Source organism: Carettochelys insculpta, chromosome 2, assembly GCF_033958435.1.
Source record: "Carettochelys insculpta isolate YL-2023 chromosome 2, ASM3395843v1, whole genome shotgun sequence".
NCBI classification, from domain to species: Eukaryota; Metazoa; Chordata; order Testudines; family Carettochelyidae; genus Carettochelys; species Carettochelys insculpta.
The window spans coordinates 251748126-251770928 of NC_134138.1; the positions used below are offsets into that span (position 1 = coordinate 251748126).

General features: G+C 43.8%; 1 protein-coding gene across 2 annotated transcripts in view; it reads right to left on the minus strand.

The window, feature by feature from the left end:
• The window catches only part of ITGB1 (integrin subunit beta 1), a 73336-nt gene extending 52294 nt beyond the window's left edge, over positions 1-21042 (minus strand). Inside the window, exon 1 of one of the 2 annotated variants that reach the window (XM_074984972.1) lies at positions 20859-21042. In XM_074984972.1, the coding sequence (XP_074841073.1) occupies positions 20859-20867 (9 nt within the window). In that variant the 5' untranslated portion in view covers positions 20868-21042. The remainder of the gene's footprint in view (positions 1-20858) is intronic. The other variant, XM_074984973.1, reaches the window with a different exon arrangement.
• Positions 21043-22803: the final 1761 nt, after the last annotated feature.

Genomic DNA, 22803 nt, shown 5'->3' on the forward strand with positions numbered 1-22803 from the left:
ACAAAAATTTGAGAAAACTTACCACTGGGGTATGGAATGTTCGTACTCTCATGGATCGAGAAGCTGTTGCAAGACCTGAGAGAAGGACAGCTCTCATTGTTCGTGACCTAGCCCACTATAACATCGATATAGCAGCATTAAGTGAAACAAGACTGACTGGGGAAGGTTTCTTGAGTGAACCAGGAAGTGGTTATACCTCCTTCTGGACGGGTAAGACTGAGACAGAGGATAGAATACATGGAGTCAGTCTGGCAATAAAAGCCTCATTGATGCATCAACTCCCAGACCTTCCAGTGGGTATCAATGAAAGATTGCTGAAACTGTGCTTCCCACTAAATGCCAAACGTCATGCCACCATCATCAGTGCACATGCACCCACTCTAACATGCCCTGACAAATCAAAGGAACATCTCGACAGACTGATCAAGGCCACACCTGCAACAGACAAACTACTCTTACTTGGAGATTTCAATGCCCGAGTTGGGGCTGACAACAAGAACTGGAAAGGAGTAACTGGGCCACATGGTGTAAGCAAAGTGAACAGGAATGGACTACTCCTTTTGAGCCCTTGTTCTGAAAATGACCTGACTATTACCTACACTCTGTTCCAACAAGCAGATAAATACAAAACGACGTGGATGCACTCTAGGTCTAAAAACAGTGGCATCTGATAGATTATGCCATTGTCAGAAGGCAAGACATCCGAGACGTACTGATCACCAGAGTAATGCGAGGCACACAGTGCTGGACAGATCATAGATTAGTCAGGATGTCTCTTCAACTTTACATCGCTCCCTTTCGGCACAAATGCCTTAAGCATGTGCGACCTGCTTTTAACACAAGCAAACTGAAGGATGCCCAATGTTCCAACAATTTTCAGAAGAGTCTCGATGACAAATTAACATCCCATGGTCAACTGATTGGTACTGTAACCGAAAAGTGGGATCAGTTCAAGCAGATAGTGACTGACACAGCAATAACACCACTTGGACCAAAGAAAAGAATACATCAGGATTGGTTCGATGAAAACCAAGAAGAAATATGTTCAGCACTGGAAGTAAAGAGAAAAGCCTTTATTGAATGGCAGAATGACCCCCCCCACCCCCCTCAGCCTCCAAATGGGACCATTTCAAGCACCTTCAGAGCAAAACACAGAAAGACCGCTGTCAGATACAAGACAGCTGGTGGGAGAGCAAAGCCAAAGAAATTGAGCCCTATGCTGAGGCCCACAACTCAAAGATGTTCTTTAGTGCTATTAAGACTGTCTATGGACCTTCTAAACCAAGGACTACCCCATTGCTCTCAGACAACACAATGCTGGCCAAAGAAAGAGGGCATCAATGAAAGATGGCGAAAACACTTTAGCAACCTCCTTAACAGATCACTGACCGTGAATAACAACATCCTCAATGAAATTCCACAACAACCCGTCCTGACAGATCTTGACTTTCCGCCCACTATAGATGAGATTAAGAAAGCTGCTAGACAGATGAGTTCAGGAAAAGCTCCTGGAAGAGATGGGATACCAGCAGAGAGATATAAAGCGGCAAGTCCAGCAGCACTAGCAGCATTCCATAGTGTGATCATCAGCATCTGGGAGGATGAAAACATACCACAGGACCTCCGCGATGCTATTATTGTCTCCCTTTTCAAGAATAAAGGCAGCAAAGCAGAATGTGGAAACTACAGAAGAATATCCCTCCTCTCTGTTGGAGGGAAGATCATTGCCTGCATCATCTTGAACCACCTAACAGCCAATATTTCCGAGGCAAATCTACCCGAAAGTCAATGTGGTTTTTGACCTGGCCGGAGCACAGCCAATATGGTGTTTGCTGTCAGACAGACAAATACAAGAGAAGTGCATTGAACAGAACATGCACCTGTATGCTGTCTTCATAGATCTGACAAAGGCGTTTCATACCGTCAACAGGGAAGCCCTTTGGACCATTCTAATACGACTTGGCTGCCCAAGAAAATTTATCCAGATTATATGCCTTTTCCGTGACGACATGACAGGCGAAGTACTGTCTGATGGAGCCACATCAGCCCCCTTCAACATCACCAGTGGCGTGAAACAAGGATGTGTTCTCGCTCCTGTCTTATTTAACCTGTTGTTTGCATGCGTCCTTAACCATGTAATGAAAGATCTGGACCGAGGTATATACATGAAATACTGGCATGATGGTTCACTTTTTGACCTCTGTCGCCTGAATGCAAAGACTAAGACAGTGCAGAAACTCCTTTCTGAAGCACTCTTTGCCGACCACTGTGCCCTTACGGCTCACACTGAAAACGATCTTCAGCACATTGTCAACAAGTTTGCTGGGGCCTCGCAACTTTTCAGACTAACTATCAGCCTCGGAAAGACAGAAGTTCTCCATCAACCTGCACCTGGATCAAATGCTCCTGTCCCGAGTATCTCTATTGACAGCACTCAGCTTAAAGTAGTGGAGAACTTTAAATGCCTGGGTAGTGTTGTATCCAGTGATGGATCACTGGATAATGAGATCAACATGAGAATATCCAAAGTGAGCCAGGCACTTGGCTGTTTGCGTGTCAAAGTTCTAAACCACCATAACATCCAGATGTCAACAAAACTGCTTGTGTACAGAGCTGTTGTTCTCTCATCTCTTTTGTATAGGTGTGAAACATGGACAATATATAGGCATCACATCAAGCAGCTTGAAGCATTCCACATGCGCTGCCTCCATAACATCATGAAGATCCGCTGGCAAGACAAAGTGCCCAGTCTTGAGGTTCTTGAGAGAGCCCAGATGACAAGCATCGAAATGATGATTATGAAGCCACAACTACGTTGGATCGGTCACGTCAGCTGCATGGATGTCAACAGAATCCCTCGCCAGCTTCTGTATGGTGAACTCTCCCAGGGCATCCAGCATATAGGTCGTCCACAGAAACACTACAAGGATACCATCAAAGCCAATCTGCAGTACAGCAGTGTCAAACCTGGAGACTTTGAGGACGCCGCCAGTGACAGAACACAGTGGCGTGCAACAGTCAGAAATACCTACATTGCCTTTGAGGAAGACCGCTGCCAGAGTCTACAAGAGGCACACGAATGACATCACAGAGCATCAGCAATGCACAACCCACAGATTGCAAACTTCCCATGAACCACCTACAGCAAAATGTGCACCTCTAGAATTGGCTTATACACAGTCACCAGAGGGCACGCCATGAGACCAATAACAGATGATCTGCACACATTTGTTTTGATTTGTCATCATCGGATCGATGGACTACCATTAAATTAAATTAAATTGGGAATGTGGCAATCCTATTTTGCAACTAAGCATTTTTGCGTATTAATTTACAACAAGCTTCTGTTTAAATATACTATGTACTGCTTCTTCTCATTGTATTATATTCAATAAATAGAATTAAGTTGCTGGACTTTAATATTACGGGAAATGAGAAATTACAAACAGATCACCTTTTTAGGGCAGCTTAACTGTGGATGCTCAGCAAATCCATGCACATGATATAAATAAGTCTACAAAGATGTGACACGCTGTTGAAGCTATGACTAAGGCAGCTTGGAACAGAAACATTCCTGAGGAAATGTAACACTGTGATGAATGTAGGCCTGGGCATAGATTCCTCATAAAGTTAACAACTAAAATGTCTTTTTCCATATATGGGCAGGTCAATGCCTCTCCTGAAACAAAAGCCCTACTCATCCTATACATACTAGTTCACTTCCTTTAACTGTATTGCTTAACAGTTTTTTTCCATCTGGGCTGTTAAAACATTTCAACAAAGATTTGTATCTCTGCCAATTATGGATCCAAACTCCAAGCAAAGTCACAAGCACTCTCAAGTGCCAGACACCTCACAGTACTAAACCACACAGTGCTGTACCAGAATATAATTGATTGCTGCAGCAAATGCATGGGGGCAGTGTTTAGGTATTGAAATAAACCACTTTAAAAATATGCAAAATGATATTTTTTTCTGAATTAACCATTTTTAGTTTAAAAGGACCAAGCCTGAAAAGGGCTGAATCCTCACTACCATTTACAGAACATTTTTCCAGCCATCAAATTATCCAGTTCTGTTCTTCTGCAAAAACAATTTGAACTAGGTCCTCATGAAAAGTTGACAACATATGTCTGCACGTTTATTAACAACGTTTTAAATGGTATTTTAACAGAGTATGAATGTACCGATTTTGTAGAGGAAGATTTGTACATAAATCTTGGGCCTTTGGACATGTGACTGGGTAAGTTCCTTTGCTATTTATACTTATCTGTATTATATTTACTTGGAAGGCTTTTTAAAATAACACTGAAAAAGTCTGAGGCTACGAATTTCTAATCACAAAAATTACTCATAAAGACCGCTCCAGTTGTCTAAGAACATAAAAAGGATCAAAGATACTTTGTAATGTGAATATTTTTGAACAGAGAATGGAACATGCACATTAAATAATGTGCAAGTTACTGTGATATTTAGGTTCCAAGGTTCTCCCCTTTAACTCTACTACATAAACAGCTGTAATTTCTTTAGTGGTTGCACAAATGTGCTTGATATAAAAGACAAGAGTAATAGAAATATGAACTTTTCTAAACCACCACATCCCTTCCTGTACATTCAGCTTATTGGAGGCACTGTAGCCTTAACAGATATTAAGGGTTTAATATCGTGTTTAAACACACGATGTATGTGTGAGATGGTAAACTGCCTTTTGGGAACATGGATCAGGAAGCTTCAGGATAATGGGCAGACATCAGAAGCAGGTGGAGACCTTAAGTTAGAAGCTGATGCCACCAGAAAAGCTGAAGAGCTACAGGGAGTGAAACTGACTGCTCACCTTTAAAGAGGATTCAGCTAAAATAAGTGAATTTGTTCTGAAGCTTGGTTTAAGTTTATTTGACTTTCCAAAAGAAAGAGAAAACTAGACATTTTTGTTTGCTAAATAACCAGACAGGGAAATTTGGAACATGACGCAGGGCAATTCCTAGAAGAGGATTTTTGTTTTATTGATTCATTTTCCTGAGGGATTTTTTGGGGGAGGGGGAGGGAGGATGGATGTTCAAGACTTTTTGCCCAGAGTATGTACAATACTATTGCAATGTCCTCTGCCCTAAAGCACTAACTATGGACGTCCTTAAATTACATGTGTTCTGGAACCAACAGCATATGTTCCATAGCACTAGAACACCATCTACTTCCTTCCCTTACATCTTCTACTCAAAGGAGAAAGTCTTGCTTTGTTCAAGACTCTAGCTGAAATGGACTTAAGATTTTTCACAAAACTCTCAAGCAGGTTTCTTACCACTATGTTTCAAACTCTGAAGTGTAGACAAAGTCTTAATCAAAAGCACAGATTACTGGAAGTGAATCTGCACTTCTGAACAGATAGCGATGTTGTCAGTTCTGTCATGTACTGCTATATCTTAGAACATAGCAGTGTGGGGGTAAAGTTTTTTTAAATTTTCTGAATGATTTAGGTAAAATAAGTGGGACTAAGATGATTTCTAAATGTTGATTCCCAGGTGTCACAACTGAAAATTATATCCAAATAAATATCAGTCTACAGCATCATCAGCAGAGACCAAGGCTCAATAAAACTTAGTTGGAACTACTCATAAATGAAGTCTGTAGAGATATATATATATATATATACACACACACACACACACCCTGTGTAATCCTTTAAAATAGAACAGATCACTTTACAGACTATAATGTCTTAATCATCCTAGTGCTGTTAAAGCCTCTGTAGGCTTGCTGCCATTGATTTCAAAGTAGTTCTAAACAAATTCAAGATCTTTGAATACATATGGGCAGTCAGTTTTTCCAGCTGAATATTGTGGTCAGAATATATATATATTTTTTACCATAAACTTAGCTTCAGGGCACTTTGTTTCTATTTATTTCCATATATCTCTCACCCAGAAAACCCACTGTTCCCCAAAGCTATGGAATGTACCGACTAATGGAACCAAAAGGCACTAAAGAACAACAAGAAGTCTTGTGGCATCTTATAGGCTAACAGATATTTTGGAGCATAAGCTTTTGTGGGCAAAGACCCGCTTCATCGGATGCATCTGATGAAGCGGGTCTTTGCCCACAAAAGCTTATGCTCCAAAATATCTGTTAGCCTATAAGGTGCCACAAGACTTCTTGTTGTTCTCGAAGCTACAGACTAACACAGCTACATCTCTGATAAAGACACTAAACTTCACCTAATTTAGAATACAAAGAAATAATCTCATAATTCAAAGGCTATAATTACTAGAAAGCTTTGAAGGACATGCATACGCTATCGCCATGATTCTTGCTGAAGCATAAATAAATCCCTTTTATTGACAGAAATCATGTGTTGCTGTTAGATATTTCATGTCAGAAAAAAATTAACACCACTGGGACATGACAGGCAGAAAGTTGTGCAAGAGAAGAAGAAAGAAGTAGGGTGGATGGAGCGACAGGAAAGGAGGGCATGGAAAATGCTGAGCAAAATTAGAACAGTATGAAAGATGAGAAATCCAAACATGGGAGGGAGAAGGGAAGAAACAAGCTTAGGGGAAAAACTTCAAATGGACCAGACAAGCTGGGAACAACAGTTCTTAGAAGGAACCAGGCCACACAGGATAATGCAGGGGAGGCTGCAACTGGCAAAGGCCAATTTATGTCTTGGCTCAGGAAACATTCGCTGCAACCCAATACATGTTCCATCATTAAGTGTGCTACAATGGCCTCCTAGAAAGAGTAATATGGATTAAACTCTTCGTCCTTCAGCACCTTACAACCTTTTCCCAGTCTTCAGTGGTTGCACAGCGTCCAGCACAATGGGAAGATGCTTCATTACCAGGGCTCTTACAAGCTGCTGAAATACCAGTTATAATTTAATTTACTTACACCAGTTCTGTTACTTAACTCTTGACGTGCAGATTTATGCAGTTTAGTTTTGCCCTAATGCGGACACAGCCTTATTTATACTATCATTTGTTTTATTTTAAATGTATGTTCAAGCCAAGATTCCACAGTCTTAAGAAATTATTCTGGCAAGCATATCAATGTTAGAAAGACCAGTACTACTCACACACGGGGGATTTTTACAGCTTATCTAAATAAACTATTCATGAGTATTGAATATAGGAAATTAATTAAATAGAGCCTCATTGAGACTTAATTCCTGCTGAGATTAACACTTTCTTCTACTCTTACTCAAGTAACTTAACTAGGGCCATTTTCTGTAGTGATTCTATTAACTCTTATAGTTCTCCTTTGATAAACTCTGAGTTTGTGTTCTAAATCAAAATCTGACTATATAAACATTTTAAAGCTGATTTTTTAGGTACTGTAGATAGATGTTTGTGAACAGAAAACTATTTTAATAGCCCATGCAGTTCAAAAGCATGGCAGGCAGAGATCACCAATTATATCTAATTAAAATTCTATAAATATAAATTGACTGACTGATTCAGCATAACCCACAAGTAAAATAATCTCAAGTATAGCACCTGCATCCTTTGCAGCAAAACCTCCTTTGTAACTTTCCTTGCTATCCTATGATCAGCTGAATCATTAGAGAGAAAACAACAGAAGTGAGCTTCTCTTATCTTCCTCCAGTGTGTCCTGACTGTTGTTATTCTGCAATGTGTTTGGGCTTTGGATTATTATAAGAACAGTGTCAGTCCTTAAAAACCATTTGGCAAACTACTTAAAGTAAATACAACACGAAGCCCACTATTCAGAACTAGTAAAACAAGTACCAAAACTGTAGCTCCAAACACAAATGGTTCTCTCATTAGTACACGTGAAAGCCTTCTTGAATAAAGTACATTCAATAACTTTGTTTTACATAATGAGATCTTTCTGAAGCCATACATACATACATACATGAGATCCTTCTGTCTTCTTGTAACTATAATGCTGAAATTTCCTCCTCAAAATAAAAATCACATGTGCTAATACAGATTAAAAATGCCTAAGAAATCATCTAACCTCTTGCTAACAGAGAACTAGTTCCTACAGTTCAAGGGTTGATCTCTTCATTACAGTTTTAAATGGCTCAAAGTTTGGCATTTCCATCACACTTTGTTGGGAACTATTGTACAGTGACAATCACTAGGATATTTTATCTAAACCCTGAAATGTATGTAAGTCACAGCTGTTTGTATAACCCTGAAAAAAAACTACTCTTCCCTTATTTCCTAATACAGTAGACCCACGATTTCGACTTGCAGGTTTTTGAAATAACGTGACTTGTAATCAACGACTACTGCCTGGCTGCTGTGCCCTCCCGCCGGGGCCTGCTGCAACCCTGCTGCCTACAGCTTGCCCTGATCACCCCTCTTGCCGGTTCCTGCTGCCACCCCAGGCTCTCCTCCACTCACTGCTGCCCATCTGAAAATTTCAGGGGCTTGGCAGCTACGTGGCAAATGGTGGTAGCTCTGTGCACCACTTCCCTCACCTCCCCACCAGCTGGTGTGGCAGAGCTCACCCTGCTGCTTTCGCCAGCCCGGTCCGCGGGAGTGCGCGGAGTTGCGAAGTCACAGACCAGGGCGGTGAGAGCAGCAGGGTGAACAGCACAAGCAACGCCAATGCACCAGTCAGAGGGTACATGGAGCCATGAAGCTGCAGACTGGGACGGCGAAAGCAGCATGGTGCCTGCTGCGAGCAGTGCTGCCGCACCAGCCAGTGAGCACACAGAGCCACCACCACCTTCACCATGGCTGCAGAGCCCCTCTGCTACTCGCAGCCCTGGCCTGGGGGAACATGAAGGCAGCAGGGCGCCCCACTCCCTGAGCTAGCTCTTTGCCCCTCCTCCTTCTCTGTCCCAACATACATGAAATTTGACTTACATGTGGTTGCCCAGAAATGCAACCTGTGTGTAAGCTGGGGTTTTACTGTGTTTGAAATGTTCATAGACGTGAAGATAAATTCTAAGAAGCTTGAAAGCCTGTCCTTTACCAATAGAAAACCGATCCAATAAGATATTTCTCCCAGCTTGTCTCACTGTAAAAACTTAAATCACTTTACCTTTGTATTAGTCTTTTCTCTAGTCTCTTAACCACAAGCTAATGATCCAATACAGTTTGTGGAAGGTAACCTGCTATATGATTAAATCATGATCAATAACAATGCCACCCATCCTTCTATTTAAGTGGCCCAGGAATGTGAAATTCAAGCCTGAGTTTTCAATTCAGCCCCTTAACTTTCTGCAGACTCTTGTGTTGGGTATTTAACACTTTAAATCTTGCCTGTAGAGACCTTATGAGCCTATAGGACACATTTCCTCTTAATATTCCACTTCAGCTGGACAGAAGATAAAAATCCCACATTGCAATTTATGCTTTTCTAGTAGAATACATGTGTCCTTTGTATCAATGTTAAATAATCTTATGTTTTCAAGCCTCCAATCCTCCCATTACCGGCTATTTCAGTTTGTGCACCTTGCGGGCTGAATTTTATCCACACGCAATATTTAGTTCAGTGTATAAATAGTTTTTAAACAGCTGACCATAACTAGCACTCATGTCTTAGTTTTGCCTTTAAAATATACCTTGACCTTCACAAAGGCAAGCCAGCCTACCATCATTGTAAACAAAAAGGGAACATGTATGTATTTTTTAAAAAACCGCAACCCCTAAGCAAGCCAGGTTTATTAGCTACTCATTTCTTACAAAAAGTTCTGGAAACATTTCACTGTACATTATCACTGCGATATTTTAATGAAAGTGATCAGTCGGCAGACCACAGAGTAAATGGAAATCTTGTTTTATATATCAGCATTCACTTCTGCCACTGGTGCAAACACAGGATCATATGACTTGTTTTCTTCTATTTGATATAAACATACCAGATTTGAACTAATTTTACATTTAACTACAATTTTAGGCACAATCCATAGCCACAGATTAAACCAGGGGTTTAAGCAGCAGCAGTTAACAGAAACGGCTCTTCAATTACAGTGATGTTCACTATGTTTCTTCTGCTATAAGACAAACCTTGAAACAATGAAGCATCCTACTTTTGTGGGATTGCCTAGAGCAGTGGTCCCCAACCTTTTTATGCTTAAGATCATTTGTGAAATTTAAGGACAACCCAAGACCTACCCTCTCCCTTTCCTTAAGGCCCTGCTTCTTCCCCAAAGCCCCACCCGTGTCACTCCAAATACCCCTACTGCTTTCTCTCTCCAACCCTCACTAACTTTTTCTGGGCTGCAGCAAGAGGTTGGGATGCAGGAGGAGGTTTGAGCTCTCACTCTGAGAAGGATTCAGGACTCTGGCAGTGGTGCAGGAAGGGGTATGGGGTGCTGGCTCTGGGAGTGAGGAGGTCAGTGCTGTGGCAGGTACTTGGCGTACAACAGGGGGTATGCATGCTGGCTCTGGGAGAGAGTAAGGGTGGTGCACCACACTTCTCTCCTTTGACTGCAGTATTTTGTGGGAGCAGAGTCCTGAGAATCAACAGCTACAAGTGTCTATCTGTGCAGTGCTCTATGCTTCACTGCTCCTGGAAGGGGCCAAGGAACCCCTGTGGCCCTGGGGGTACGGGGGACACATTGCTCTGCATGCTGCTCCTCTCTGCTGGCACTGCTCCCACTGGCCAGTTTCCCATTCACAGCCAATGGGAGCTGGGGGCTCCTGGAGGCAGGGGCAGCGTCCAGAGACTCTTATCTCTCTCTGCTCCCACCCCCAAACACAACTGCTGGCAGGTCTCAGGAACTGGATGGTGGTACGGGAATGGGAAAAGCAGGGAGCCTACTGAGTGTGGATTGTGATCGACTATGAGACTCCCCCTGCCATGACGGACTGGTATGCTACATCCATTGATTGGTGACCAATGGCCGAGAGAGACTTAAAGACCACACTTACTTTAAAAATATACCTGCACAATCTTAATTTGCAACTTTAATCATCTTTTTACAGAACTTGCAAAATGAAGCAGCAACAATAGTAACCACAAAACACTATTTGTAGAATTGTTTCCCAGCAATGGTTGAGCTGACCAGAAGTAGGTTATCATTAGCAATGAATTTCCTGAACAATGTGTGCATCAAAATTAGCACCAGTGCTTCTAGCATGTTTGCACAGCATCTAGGCTCTGATCCTGCTTGGGGATCCAGGCACTATGTAATAACCAAATCCTCTTCAAGAGTATTTAACTACTTGTTATTAACAAACTACTTAGTTATTTGTCAGACAAGGTTTACCTCTGTTTGGACAAAGGTTCAAGACACCATCTAGCTCAGAGACTGAACAGAATGCAAGACTGACATTATTTATCTCCAGTTCCTCTTCAGGCTTAAGCCTAAAGTTAGCGGTTTGCTTCCCAGATTTCAACTGCAAACTTAATCATTCCCTATTCTAAAATGATTTAGAATTGCATTTGCAGGATACACTGAGAATATGCACACATACTATTGGGTAAATGCTCAGCAATTTGAGCACTATGTAACAGAATGCTTGCAGACCACCCTATCCCCAATGTATAGACTTAAAACGCCAGACAGCAAATGAAATTCTGCTTCCTGATATCAGTTACACTGGTTGCAGCACCCTATGGGCTAAGGTCTAAAATACACACATTATAACATCAGTTACCTATTCATCATGGTGGAGACACCGGTGTAGTTTTATGCATCAGGACTCTTGTACCCTAGATTCCTACAAACATGTAATACCACAATTGTATTATGTTTACAAAAATATAACCTGAACTGGCAGACAACTAATTTTAACCTTTGATTAGGTTTTTCACTTGGACTATGACAACATCCAAATGCCCATATCAAGACTGGGGTCTTAGTATGCTAGGTGCTTTACAAAATCTAAAATGACAGTCACTCTAAACAAGATGCAGTAAGCAACCCACTTCAAGCTTGTGGATAAAGCAGTGATCCCCGTATTTTTACCACATCTTCTCCACCTTTAGCCTCTGGGAACAGCTATGGGGGTGGGGAGAGAGTGTACAGACAGGGGATGAGGCAGGCAATGAGGGCCAGTAGCTGGAGCCAAGAATTAAGGATGTTAAAACGGTTAACCTATTAAACAAGAACATTGAAAGTTAACCCTTTGACTCAGCTCCTGCCCCCTGGCCTCACTACAGCTGCAACATTGCCCGGGATGTAGCTTTTTTTTTTTTTTTGGGTGTTTTTTAAAACTCTGGTTGGTTCCATCTTTGCTGGCCAGACAAACAGAACTTGATACAGCACAACCAAATTTTAACCATGGATAAGTTGGAGGTTCCCTCAGCTGAAACCCCCTATGTAGACAGGACATTACATGACCAAGTGGACGCAAACACCCTTTGCAATTAAAAGCTGCTTCAAGATAGACAGCTGTAACAGACATCTCCTGAGAAGCAAATTCCAAAATACATGCAGACTCAAATAATTCTGGCCTATTTTATACTAGAAATTAAGTCAGTTCTTATTGATAAACAAACAGTGCATGTTCCCCAGTGATAGCAACAGAAAGTGCTAATGTAAGCCATTTTACCTCAAACTAATAATATAAATATGCCTGTGCTTGGCTTATACAAATCCTCAGTAATGCCAGAGCAAGGATGGGAATATGCCACAAAAATTGCTAGCATCAATATATCCCAAAACACTAAGTAAGCCAAGATGGCTGGGGCCTGTTTTGGTTTGGTTTCTAAAAAGCTATGCAAGCAACTACATCTACAGATGCAAATTTATTGCCTGCCCACAACATTTTTGTGTAAGAGAAAATACCCTCTGCACTGGCAGTGCTATGTTTATGAAGCATACTGCTTTCGGCCACAAGTTAAACGATCTGCATCAAATAACATTTTTAGTGTGCTCTTTAAAATTTAAAAAAAAAAAAAACTGTTGTCATTTCTGATTTTTAAACTGATTAGAGATAGTCCCACAGTGGTAGTTTAGCCTTTGTGCAATTTAATGAGTGCATTATGAATCATTTGGAAGCTACTGTTAAAATGACCAGACACCAGCTTCAGAACTATTTAGTAAAATCAATTGGTCAAGTATGTAAACGTCCTGTGCTCAAGACATCCTGCATATGCCAACATTTTGTTCATGCACACAAACTACATCCTTCCACAATAACCAAGATAGATATTTAACATATTTTTAATAAATCTAGTCTAAATTTCCACCTAATGCATGGATCTCATGAGCTCCTTGCCTACCATCACTAATGTAATAGATTTAACATGCATTATACAACATGCATCTCAGGACTAGGACAACCTTGAACCAACTTCAGGAATAAAGCACTTTAGATAGCACCAAATCAAACTAGTGTAAAGCTAACCCTTGCAAATATGTTCAATCTCTCTTTCATTCAAAATTTTAACTGGATTGTGCTCCTATAGTAAGAACTTCAAAGACGATGGCTGACCTACCCGAAAGACAGTCTCAAAATTAAAAAGTAACTTCTGCAGAGTTAAAAGAAAAAAAAAGTTGTCTCTTTAGTTGACAGATAATCTCTGTCTGCCTGTTACTTTACCCTAAGCTAATCTGGTACACTGGCAGTCTTCCTCAATGCTCTGTGCAGGAAATTATGAAGTTTTGTCCCCAGCAGATGTCACAGCTACTAATTTTAAATCAAGTAAGTGAACCACAAAGCAACGTGCAACAAACATGAATCAGCAGGAAGGCATGAACTCAAAGTAGCCCCCTGGTCCTTCTCCTCCTCACCTGCTATTTTGGAAAGTGCTGGCACTGCATAAGGATCATGATTCAGTTTACAAAAAGGTGGAGCATCTTTTTTTTTTTTTTTTTTTTTAAAAAAAGAGGGCTACAAGTTAACCATGTCAGGTATCACCACATATTAAGAATTAAAACTTAGAGGCTATATCTAAGCTACGGAAAATTTTTGAAAGAATCTCTTCTGGAAGATCTCTTCCAAAGGAACTTCTTTCGAAATGGTGCATCCACACACAAAAAAGCGGATCAAAAGAGTGATCTGCTCTTTCGAAAGGGAGTGTCCACACAGCCCCTGCTCTTTTGAAAGAACGGGCCAGGGATTGAAAGTGAAGACTCTTCTTTCAAAAAAAGAGCCCTGTGGAGCGTCTACACACGTTGTCTTTTGAAAGAAGCTTTTGAAAGGGGGCGTTCTTCCTGAAATAGAAAAGAGTCATTTTGAAAGGAGTTCCACATTCTTTCAATTTACTTTCGAAAGAATGCTTTGTGTGTGTAAATGCTCTCCAGGCTCTTTTGAAAGAGCCCCCTTCCTTCCAAAAAGCTTTGGAAAGAACTTGCCAGTGCAGACGCAGACAGAGTGAAAGCTTATTTGGTTATTGGCAGGATCTGAAAAACTCCACTTGCTGACAAGGGACAAGCAGGAGGCTATCCTTAAACGGAATGACTAGGACATCAACTTCTATACTGATGTAGTTTGCCTTGGTTTGCACAGCTCTCATGCTTGCACATCTTGGCAGCTTTCCCTACCACCAGCAGCACAAAATTAAGATGCTGATCAATTTCACTTTTGCTAGTGAGAATCTTATGACATAGTAAAAAAAGCACAACAGCTTTAAAAACTTTATTGAAGCTACAGTAAACCCCTGCTTTATGCGATTTCGATATTTGCGTTAATACGAGTAATGTGCATGTCGAAATCCTGGGCTCCCACTGCCCGACTCCCACAGCTGGGGAGAAGCGGGCAGCTGGAGTGTGGGAAGGGGATGTCTTCCCCAATCCAGGGAGAGCTAAGGGGATGCTGCTGCTGCTGGGGGCAGGAAGCCCCTCAGCCCCAGGGAGCCAAGAGCCAGGTGCTGCTACACCTGGCTCCCAGATCCCCAGGACTGCGGATCTTCCTCGACCCCACCTCCCTTCTCCTCTGAGCCCCTGGGGAGCCAGAAGCAGTAGCATCTTGTCAGTTCCCTGGCTCCTCAGCGGGGAGCTGGAAAATTGACCAGGCGCTGATACACCTGGCTCCAGGGGCTCAGAGGAGGGAAGGGTCCCCCCTCCCTTAACTTACGTGAAATTTGCGTTATGCGGCGGTTGTGAGGAACGCAACCCCCGCGTAACTTGGGGTTTCACTGTATTTTTTTTTTAAAAAGTACATAGTACACAGGTTGAGACAAAGACTGTGGACTTCAGGGAGTTGTGCCCATATTATTTACAAAAGGAAAGTTTAAGCAAAATGTCTTAAGAGGTGTGTAGTACATTACAAGATTTACCTGGCATTACTCAGACCCTTATGGGGCTCAAAGGTGGGGTTGGGGGTGCAAGAGTCAGGGCAGGTGGCTGGGAGGTCTTGGGGGGCTCAATGGGGCACTCTGCTCTCTGAGACAAGCAGTGGGGCCCAGGTGGCAGCTACTCCCCAGGGCCAGCTTGGGATGACAGGGGTCCTGTGGTAATTTTTGAACATTTTTGTCCCTGCTACATACCCCTCCCATTCTATCTGATAATACGGTCGCATACTGTGCACATCCCATTGTTGCGGCACAACCAAACTCGGCCTCGCTTTAAGTTAAGATATGAGGAAGCTGCATAGCAAATTTGGCAGTCCTAGCTCTTACCATCTAGTTCTTAAGCAACTAGACTCATGGATGGACAGACACACAGACAGAAATACCCACGAACTCCCTAAAGTATCTGGTAAATCACCAATAACTGAGAAATAGGTGTGAAAATTTAGAACTGTTTGAATATTAGCAATCAAGTATTCAGATACATTGCTCATGGAAAGTTTGGTTACAGAAAGTTTGGAGAAGAAAGCAAATGTATCGCTGCTGCTCTTAAAATGAGCAGCAACCAATCGAAAGAATGAAACTACTCTCAGAATAACAAATACACCCCATTCTTCTTTGCGGCAAGCAGGAAGCCAGAGAAAAGTTGCAAGCTACTGGCAACCCTAAGTAGTTAGGAGATGGCTATAAAAAGTTCTATCCAGTTCTGAATCACTGTAGTAGTTCCTCAGTTTTCAGCCTCAGACCTCATCTTTTTGTAGAATTTAGTATTTTCACTTCATGACACTGGCTCTATGAAGTAAAGGAACTAGGAATTTTTTTTCAAAAGAACAGGATAGCTAAGTAAGGGCAATATTCTGAAGAAAAAGGATATAAATACTAAAAATTATCCTTAATCTTTCATCATAGGACAAGACACATGGGTGAAACTGCAGGGAAGGAGGCTTAGATCGGACATTACGAAAAATTTAGTGTCATCTTAGTTAAGCACCCAAATAAATTTCTAAGGGAGCTTGTGGAATCCCCATTACTGGACATTTTAAAAAGCAGGTTAGACATATACCTGTCAAGGATGGCTTAGATCAGCAGTTTTCAAACTGTGGGACAGCACCATAAAGTAGGTGGCGATCTTGTTTTAATGGAACTAGTACTAGACTCGCAAGTGCCTGGAGCTCAGACTTCAGGGTCCTCTTCTGGAGTTTTGTAATTTTTGTTGTCAGAATGGGGTCACTGTGCAATGAATTTTGACATCCCTGGTCTACATAAATAGTTCTGCCACAAATGCTACAGACTAATAAATGACCTTTGAAGTCCCTTCCAGTCCTACGATTCTATGAAAAGATCCCAAGTCTAACTACCAGTCGACTACTCAATCCATCAGACCAGAGCTCCGATACTGAAATGCTAACAAACTTAAGAGGTATTTTCTACACCTAGATTTTATTAAGACAGGACTCCAGTCTCCCTGGCTGTCAGTCATGTACTTCTCTATGTATTTAATGTTGGCCTATTGATTAAAAATGGTTCACTCAAGTGATTAGCTCAAATATTAATTGCAGTTAAACAGAATAGAAATTGAAATGTATTAAGTGTCATATTGTTCTACATTTTCAAATATATGGATTTTTATTAGAACACAGATTACAAAGTGTACAGTGCAATTAATATTTGATTACAAATATATGTGCCATAAAAATGATGGCAGTATTTCAATTCATTTCATGGAGGAACTGTAGAGAGAAATTTTTCATGTGAAAGTATAAACATATAAATGTCTTATTGCAGAACTTCTCTCAAACAAAAGAATGTGAAACTTCAAAGCCTTAAGTCTAGCTAGTCCTACTTCTTGTTCAGCCTATTGCTAAGACAGACAAATTTGTTTACATTTAAGGGAGCTAATACTACCTGCTTCTTGTTGAATGTCACCTGAAAGTGAGAACAGAGATTTGCATGGCACTCTTATAGCTGGCATTCCAAGGTATTTACATGCCAGATACATTAAATGTTCAGATGACCCTTTGTACACCAGCCACCCTTCCAAAGGACATGGCTTCCAAATTGAAGATGCTCATTAAAAAAAAGCATGCTTAAAAGTGACTGAACTTCTTGCGGAGAACAGTCTGTCTTCTCTGTTTTACCCACATACTGCTGTAATTTCATGTAACAGCAGCCTTGGATGATGACCCAGCAAATGTTTGTTTTAAGAACACTTTCACAACAGATCTGACAAAACTAATTGAGGTTTGTTTTTTTTTTTGGACCAGTACTGAGTACTGGCACCTCTGCCGACCCTGTCATGGGATCACCGGCCAGCTGGGGTGCAGAGCCCTGTCAGCAATCTCAGCAAGGGGATGGGGTGGAGGAAATCTGGCTGAGTACCAACTCCTCTATTTTTATTTAAAAAAAAAAAAGCACTGGACAAAATACTAAGAAGGTACTAATCTGAGATTTCTAAATATAGCTACAGAACTCCACTCTAGGTTTAAGAATCTGAACTGCCTTCCAAAAAATCTGAAAGGGATGAGGGGCACAGCATGCTTCCACCAGTCTTAAAATCACAGCAGAAACTATAGTACCCAATCACCGGAAAAAAAAAAAAAAAAAAAAAAGCAAGCAACCTCCTGTTGGTGGCATCTGACTCAGCACTGATCACCTCTGCTTTAGACCATTGTTGAGCAGAAGCTGTCATCAGCATGGATGCATGCTCTCTAGAAAGGTGGCTGAAGCATGAAGGGACATGTGAATCTAACTTATCTGGCACAAATATCTTGTGATGCTGGCTACAACAGTGCCATAGAGACACCTGTTCTCATTTTCAAGTGATGTAAACAAAAAGACAGCACTCTCTCCTGCAAACTATAGCCAACCTTGTTGGCCTGAGTGCTTTGCTGACCAAGAAGTAGGCTCTAAAGTTTTATAATAGAAGATATATTTGGAAATAAGTCTACATTTGTAATTTCCTTGATAAAGAGACCGCACTACAATACTTGTATTTAGTGAATTAAAGAATACTGTTTATTTTACAATGCAAGTATTTGTAATCAAAAATGTATATAAAGTGAGAACTGTGCACTGTACATTTTGTTCTAAATGAAGCCAATATGAACATACAGAAAAGATCCAAAATATTTAAATAAATTGCATTCTATTGTTTAAAAATGCAGTCAATCACAACTTTTTAATTGCTTGACAGCCATAATTTAAAAAGGACAAGTTAACAATGTCTCATCCTTAACTCACCTGGCCTTGCCTACTCACTGATTGCAAAGGCTTTATACACACAGCTTTAGGCAATGTTTCATAATGCTACTTAACCACTTGCCTGAAGTAAGTAATTTTTGTGTGTGTGACAGAAGAGTGAATCATCAGCTTTATCATCCACAGGGTAGATATATAAACTGTCTTTGTTACTATGTCTTCATGATTTTAAGAGGCTTATTTCAAGTCAGGTATTTCTCAATTTACTGGGCAGTGTTATTATTCAAGTTACTTAAAGAAAATCAAAAAAACCCAAGTCTGAATCCCTCAAGTTTCTTTTTTTTTAAAATATAATGGAATAATTTCCTCTCCCATGTGACTACATCTCCTTTTTACTTTTGAATGCACCAAAATCAGAGATGGCCTGGGCCTATTTGTATACCAGTAAATCACTACTCACACCAACACATAAAGGCTACATCTACACGTGCACGCTACATCGAAATAGTCTATTTCAATGAATAACGTCTACACGTCCTCCAGGGCTGGCAACGTCAACGTTCAACTTCGACTTTGGGCAGCACCACATCGAAATAGGCGCTGCGAGGGAACATCTACACGCCAAAGTAGCACACATCGAAATAAGGGTGCCAGGAACAGCTGCAGACAGGGTCACAGGGCGGATTCAACAGCAAGCCGCTCCCTTAAAGGGCCCCTCCCAGACACAGTTGCACTAAACAACACAAGATCCACAAAGCTGACAACTGGTTGCAGACCCTGTGCATGCAGCATGGATCTCCAGCTGCCGCAGCAGCAGCCAGAAGCCCTGGGCTAAGGGCTGCTGCACACGGTGACCATAGAGCCCCGCAGGGGCTGGAGAGAGAGCGTCTCTCAACCCTCAGCTGATGGCCGCCATGGCGTACCCCGCTATTTTGATGTTGCGGGACGCGGATCGTCGACACGTGCCCTACTGCGATGTTCAACTTCGAAGTAGGGTGCTATTCCCATCCCCTCATGGGGTTAGTGACTTCGATGTCTTGCCGCCTAACGTCGATTTCAACTTCGAAATAGCGCCCAACACGTGTAGCCGTGACGGGCGCTATTTCGAAGTTGGTGCCGCTACTTCGAAGTAGCGTGCACGTGTAGACGCGGCCAAATTGTTGCTTAATTTTGAGCATATGAGCAGTCCAGTCAACATAATGAATTACTCATGCACTTTAGTGACAGGAGTAAGGCTTTACTGGCATACTAATGATGGATACAGCAGATAAAAGAAGCCATTCAGATTTTTCAATGAGCACTTTGTGGATTTTTTTGTTGGACATTTCCCATCAAGTAAGTTGGTCCAAAGTCTGACATAAAGTAGCTTTACAGGGACAGAGAGAACTCCCCTGGCTCCCCTTTTTTTCTCCAGAATCAGACTATAGAGACAAAGGAATTCATAGCACAAAGGCTATATTACTTCCATGCTACTGTAGCAAGAGTATTTTTCACAAAAGTCTGTATTCAACAGATTATAGACCTACCATAAGATCCCTGCTCTCTTTCAGCCTGAAGCAAGTTTATATGGCAGTTACAAATCCTGAAACACACACTATTAGGGGAGAAGCCACAAGCCCTGAACTATCAAGTACTCACCGTCACATCATCAAGCACAATGAATTAAAACGTAAACATTACACGAACTTGTTTTCATTGATTTACTTTACAATTTTTAAAAACCTGATGGGGACCCTCCTGGTTCTGCCCATTCCTCAACTGAGTCACTGGGTGACTGTAGCGCTGTCCTTGCTCACTCCTTCCCTTCCTGTCGCCTCTCCCCTTCCCGTCTGAACCCTTTGCGGGGCTGGGGGAAAGAGCTGGTGTTTTTAGCTGTCTCTCTCTTAGCACACTTGGGTACTAGACTCCATGTTCCTAGAAGTTACGAGGGGCCTGAACACGAATTATCACTGCACCCCCACAAAGCATCTCCCTCCAGCCTCACGACTCCCCCTGCATCCCACAGACAAGCAGCCCCAGTGGGCGCGTACAACCCACCCCCCGCCAGGACGGAGCCGGGAGCTGAGGGCCCCGCCCCCTTAGCGAGGCACCAGCATCTAGCCGTGCGCTCGGGTTAGCGCCACGGGGCAGGCCGCGGCTGGCCGACAGGGCCCCCGGGCGTTGACGGGCTGGGCGGTAGGCGGACAAAGGGCCGAGGCATGGCCCTGTCTGGCTCGAGGGCCGGGAGGCCTGGGCCGGGTTGACACCAGGCGGACGGTGGGGGCAGCCCCGCCCTGCAGCGAGCCCCGAGCCGGCCCGGCCTGGCTCCCCGCTGCCCCGCGTATTGTAGCCCTCCGGCTGAGCCCGTGCCCGCGAAACACCGGCCGCTGGCCCTGGGCCCAGGCCCAGCTCCGCGCACAGCGGGGTCCCAGGCAGCGGCTACCGCACCCCCCGACCCCCGCCGGCGGCTGACACGGGCGGAAACCCGCCCCACGCAGGCAGCGAGCGCGGCCCCCACCCCGTACCTTGGCCATAGCCGCGGCTCGGCGTGAGAAGGCGGCAGCAGAAGCGCGCTCGGAGCCGGGCTACCTCCGGCGTGTGCCCCGGGGAGCGGCTCTGGCCGCGGCGGGAGCCCGGGCACCGTTCCCTGGGTGTCTCCGTGCCCGGCGCCGCTCGCTGGGAGCCCCGTGTGCGGGCCGCAAGGGGTGGGACTTGGGTCTGGGCCCGGCCGCCTCCGCTCCGCCTCCGGAAGCGCATTCCTCCGCGCTGCTGTCAGCCCGGCCCCTGGGCGGGAGCGGCTCGGCTCGGCTGGGCTGGGCAAGGCCGGGGCCTCGCCTGCCCCGCGGGAGCAAGCGGCGCGCTGTTTCTTTGCCGCCGGCTGCAGGCTATAAGGGAGCTGGGACAGGGGCCCGCTGAGGCAGCTGCCGCCGTAGGGAGAGAGGCGGGGTGGTGACAGATACGTACGTGTCACGTAGAGCTGGAAGGGACCGTGAGAGGTCATGGAGTGGGTCTCCTGTGCTCACAGCAGGATCGAGCTCCATCCCTCACGGGTTTTTCTTAGCCTGCCCCAGAACCTTGAAAGGCCCCTCCAGAGCGGAGTTCACAACCCTGGGTTTACCAGGCCCATGCTCTAGCTCCCAACACACCCCACCAGGCAACTCCATAGGCTGGATTTCCTGAGCAGCAGCTTGGAGGAGCTTGTGTGAGTGTAGTGCTTGATGAGTCCTGGACTATGCAGATGACCTGATCGCCTCAGCCAGCAGTTTTGAGGACCTCTAGCAGATGCTCTACATTGTCAGCTGTGCCACTGAGTGGTCGCATCTCCACTTCAATGCTAGAAGTGCCTTTCGCTCCATGTCAGTGACACGTGAGACTGATGCGGTTCCTCATCTAGGGAGAGCACATGATCTCCCTTGTGGAAGGTTAATTTAACCAGCACTAGGGGACCCCCACAGGAGTCCATATCCAGCAGACCCCTGAGGACTTTATCACGGAGATCCTGTGGGATGTGGATCACATCGATAACTCTGTGCTCACGCCCTGGCCAAAGATCAATGTGCGGAACATGTTCCTGATCTCCTATATCTTCTTCTTTCTCAGGGGCTTGGCCGTGGCTCAGGTGCTCTTTACCAGGGTGGATGGCACTATCTGGCAGCTAGTAAAGAAATGGCTTTACCTCCCCCAGAGGGCAGCATGGTCATAATTTATATCTGCTACAGGCAGGCTGCACCACTGTATCCTGGATGGGCAACCTGGCAGTAATCACCCATGCCTGCTGGCTCCTGACATGCCCAGATCTGCCAGTAAGGAACATTACTGAAAGCACCACGTGGGATGTGTTTCGTTAAGACCCTGTCTGCGATGGATGTTTCCTCCTACCTCAGTGACTCATTGGGTGGCCAGGTTCTGGAGAGATGGAGATCATGTGTCCTGGCTGTAGTCCTGTACTTGCAACACCTTGAGATGCTTGGGAAAAAGGAGTGGCTGCTGCTGGACGTGGCGTGAGGAGAACCAGGAGCTGGGGTTCCTGTTACCAATCATCAAGACTTCAGGACAGACCATTATCACCTGCCGTCCGGAACTGTGCTTAGAGAGGGTCCTGAAAGGAGCTATCTGCTGTCCCTAAATGGAGAACATCAAATGGAAGATGGACAAGGCCAAAGTATTTGAGATGACCAGCAAATGGGATGGCAGCAACCACTTTCTCCCTAGGGAAGTTTCAGCCACTTCCCAGACTGGTGGTTTGTGTATGGGCCTGGCTCAACTTTGTCCCCCTCAATGTTGGCTGTCAGACACGCAGATTTTGACAAGCACTTCAGGACATGCAGCTGTGACAAGACTTTGCCCCAAATCCTTTGAGGTTGCCAGAGCAGTCTGGAGCTCTGCCAAAACACTAACCAGGACTGGCAAGTCAGAGCTCTCCATCCAAACCTGAGCAGCATTGCTGTCAACTCCATCATTCTCAACAGC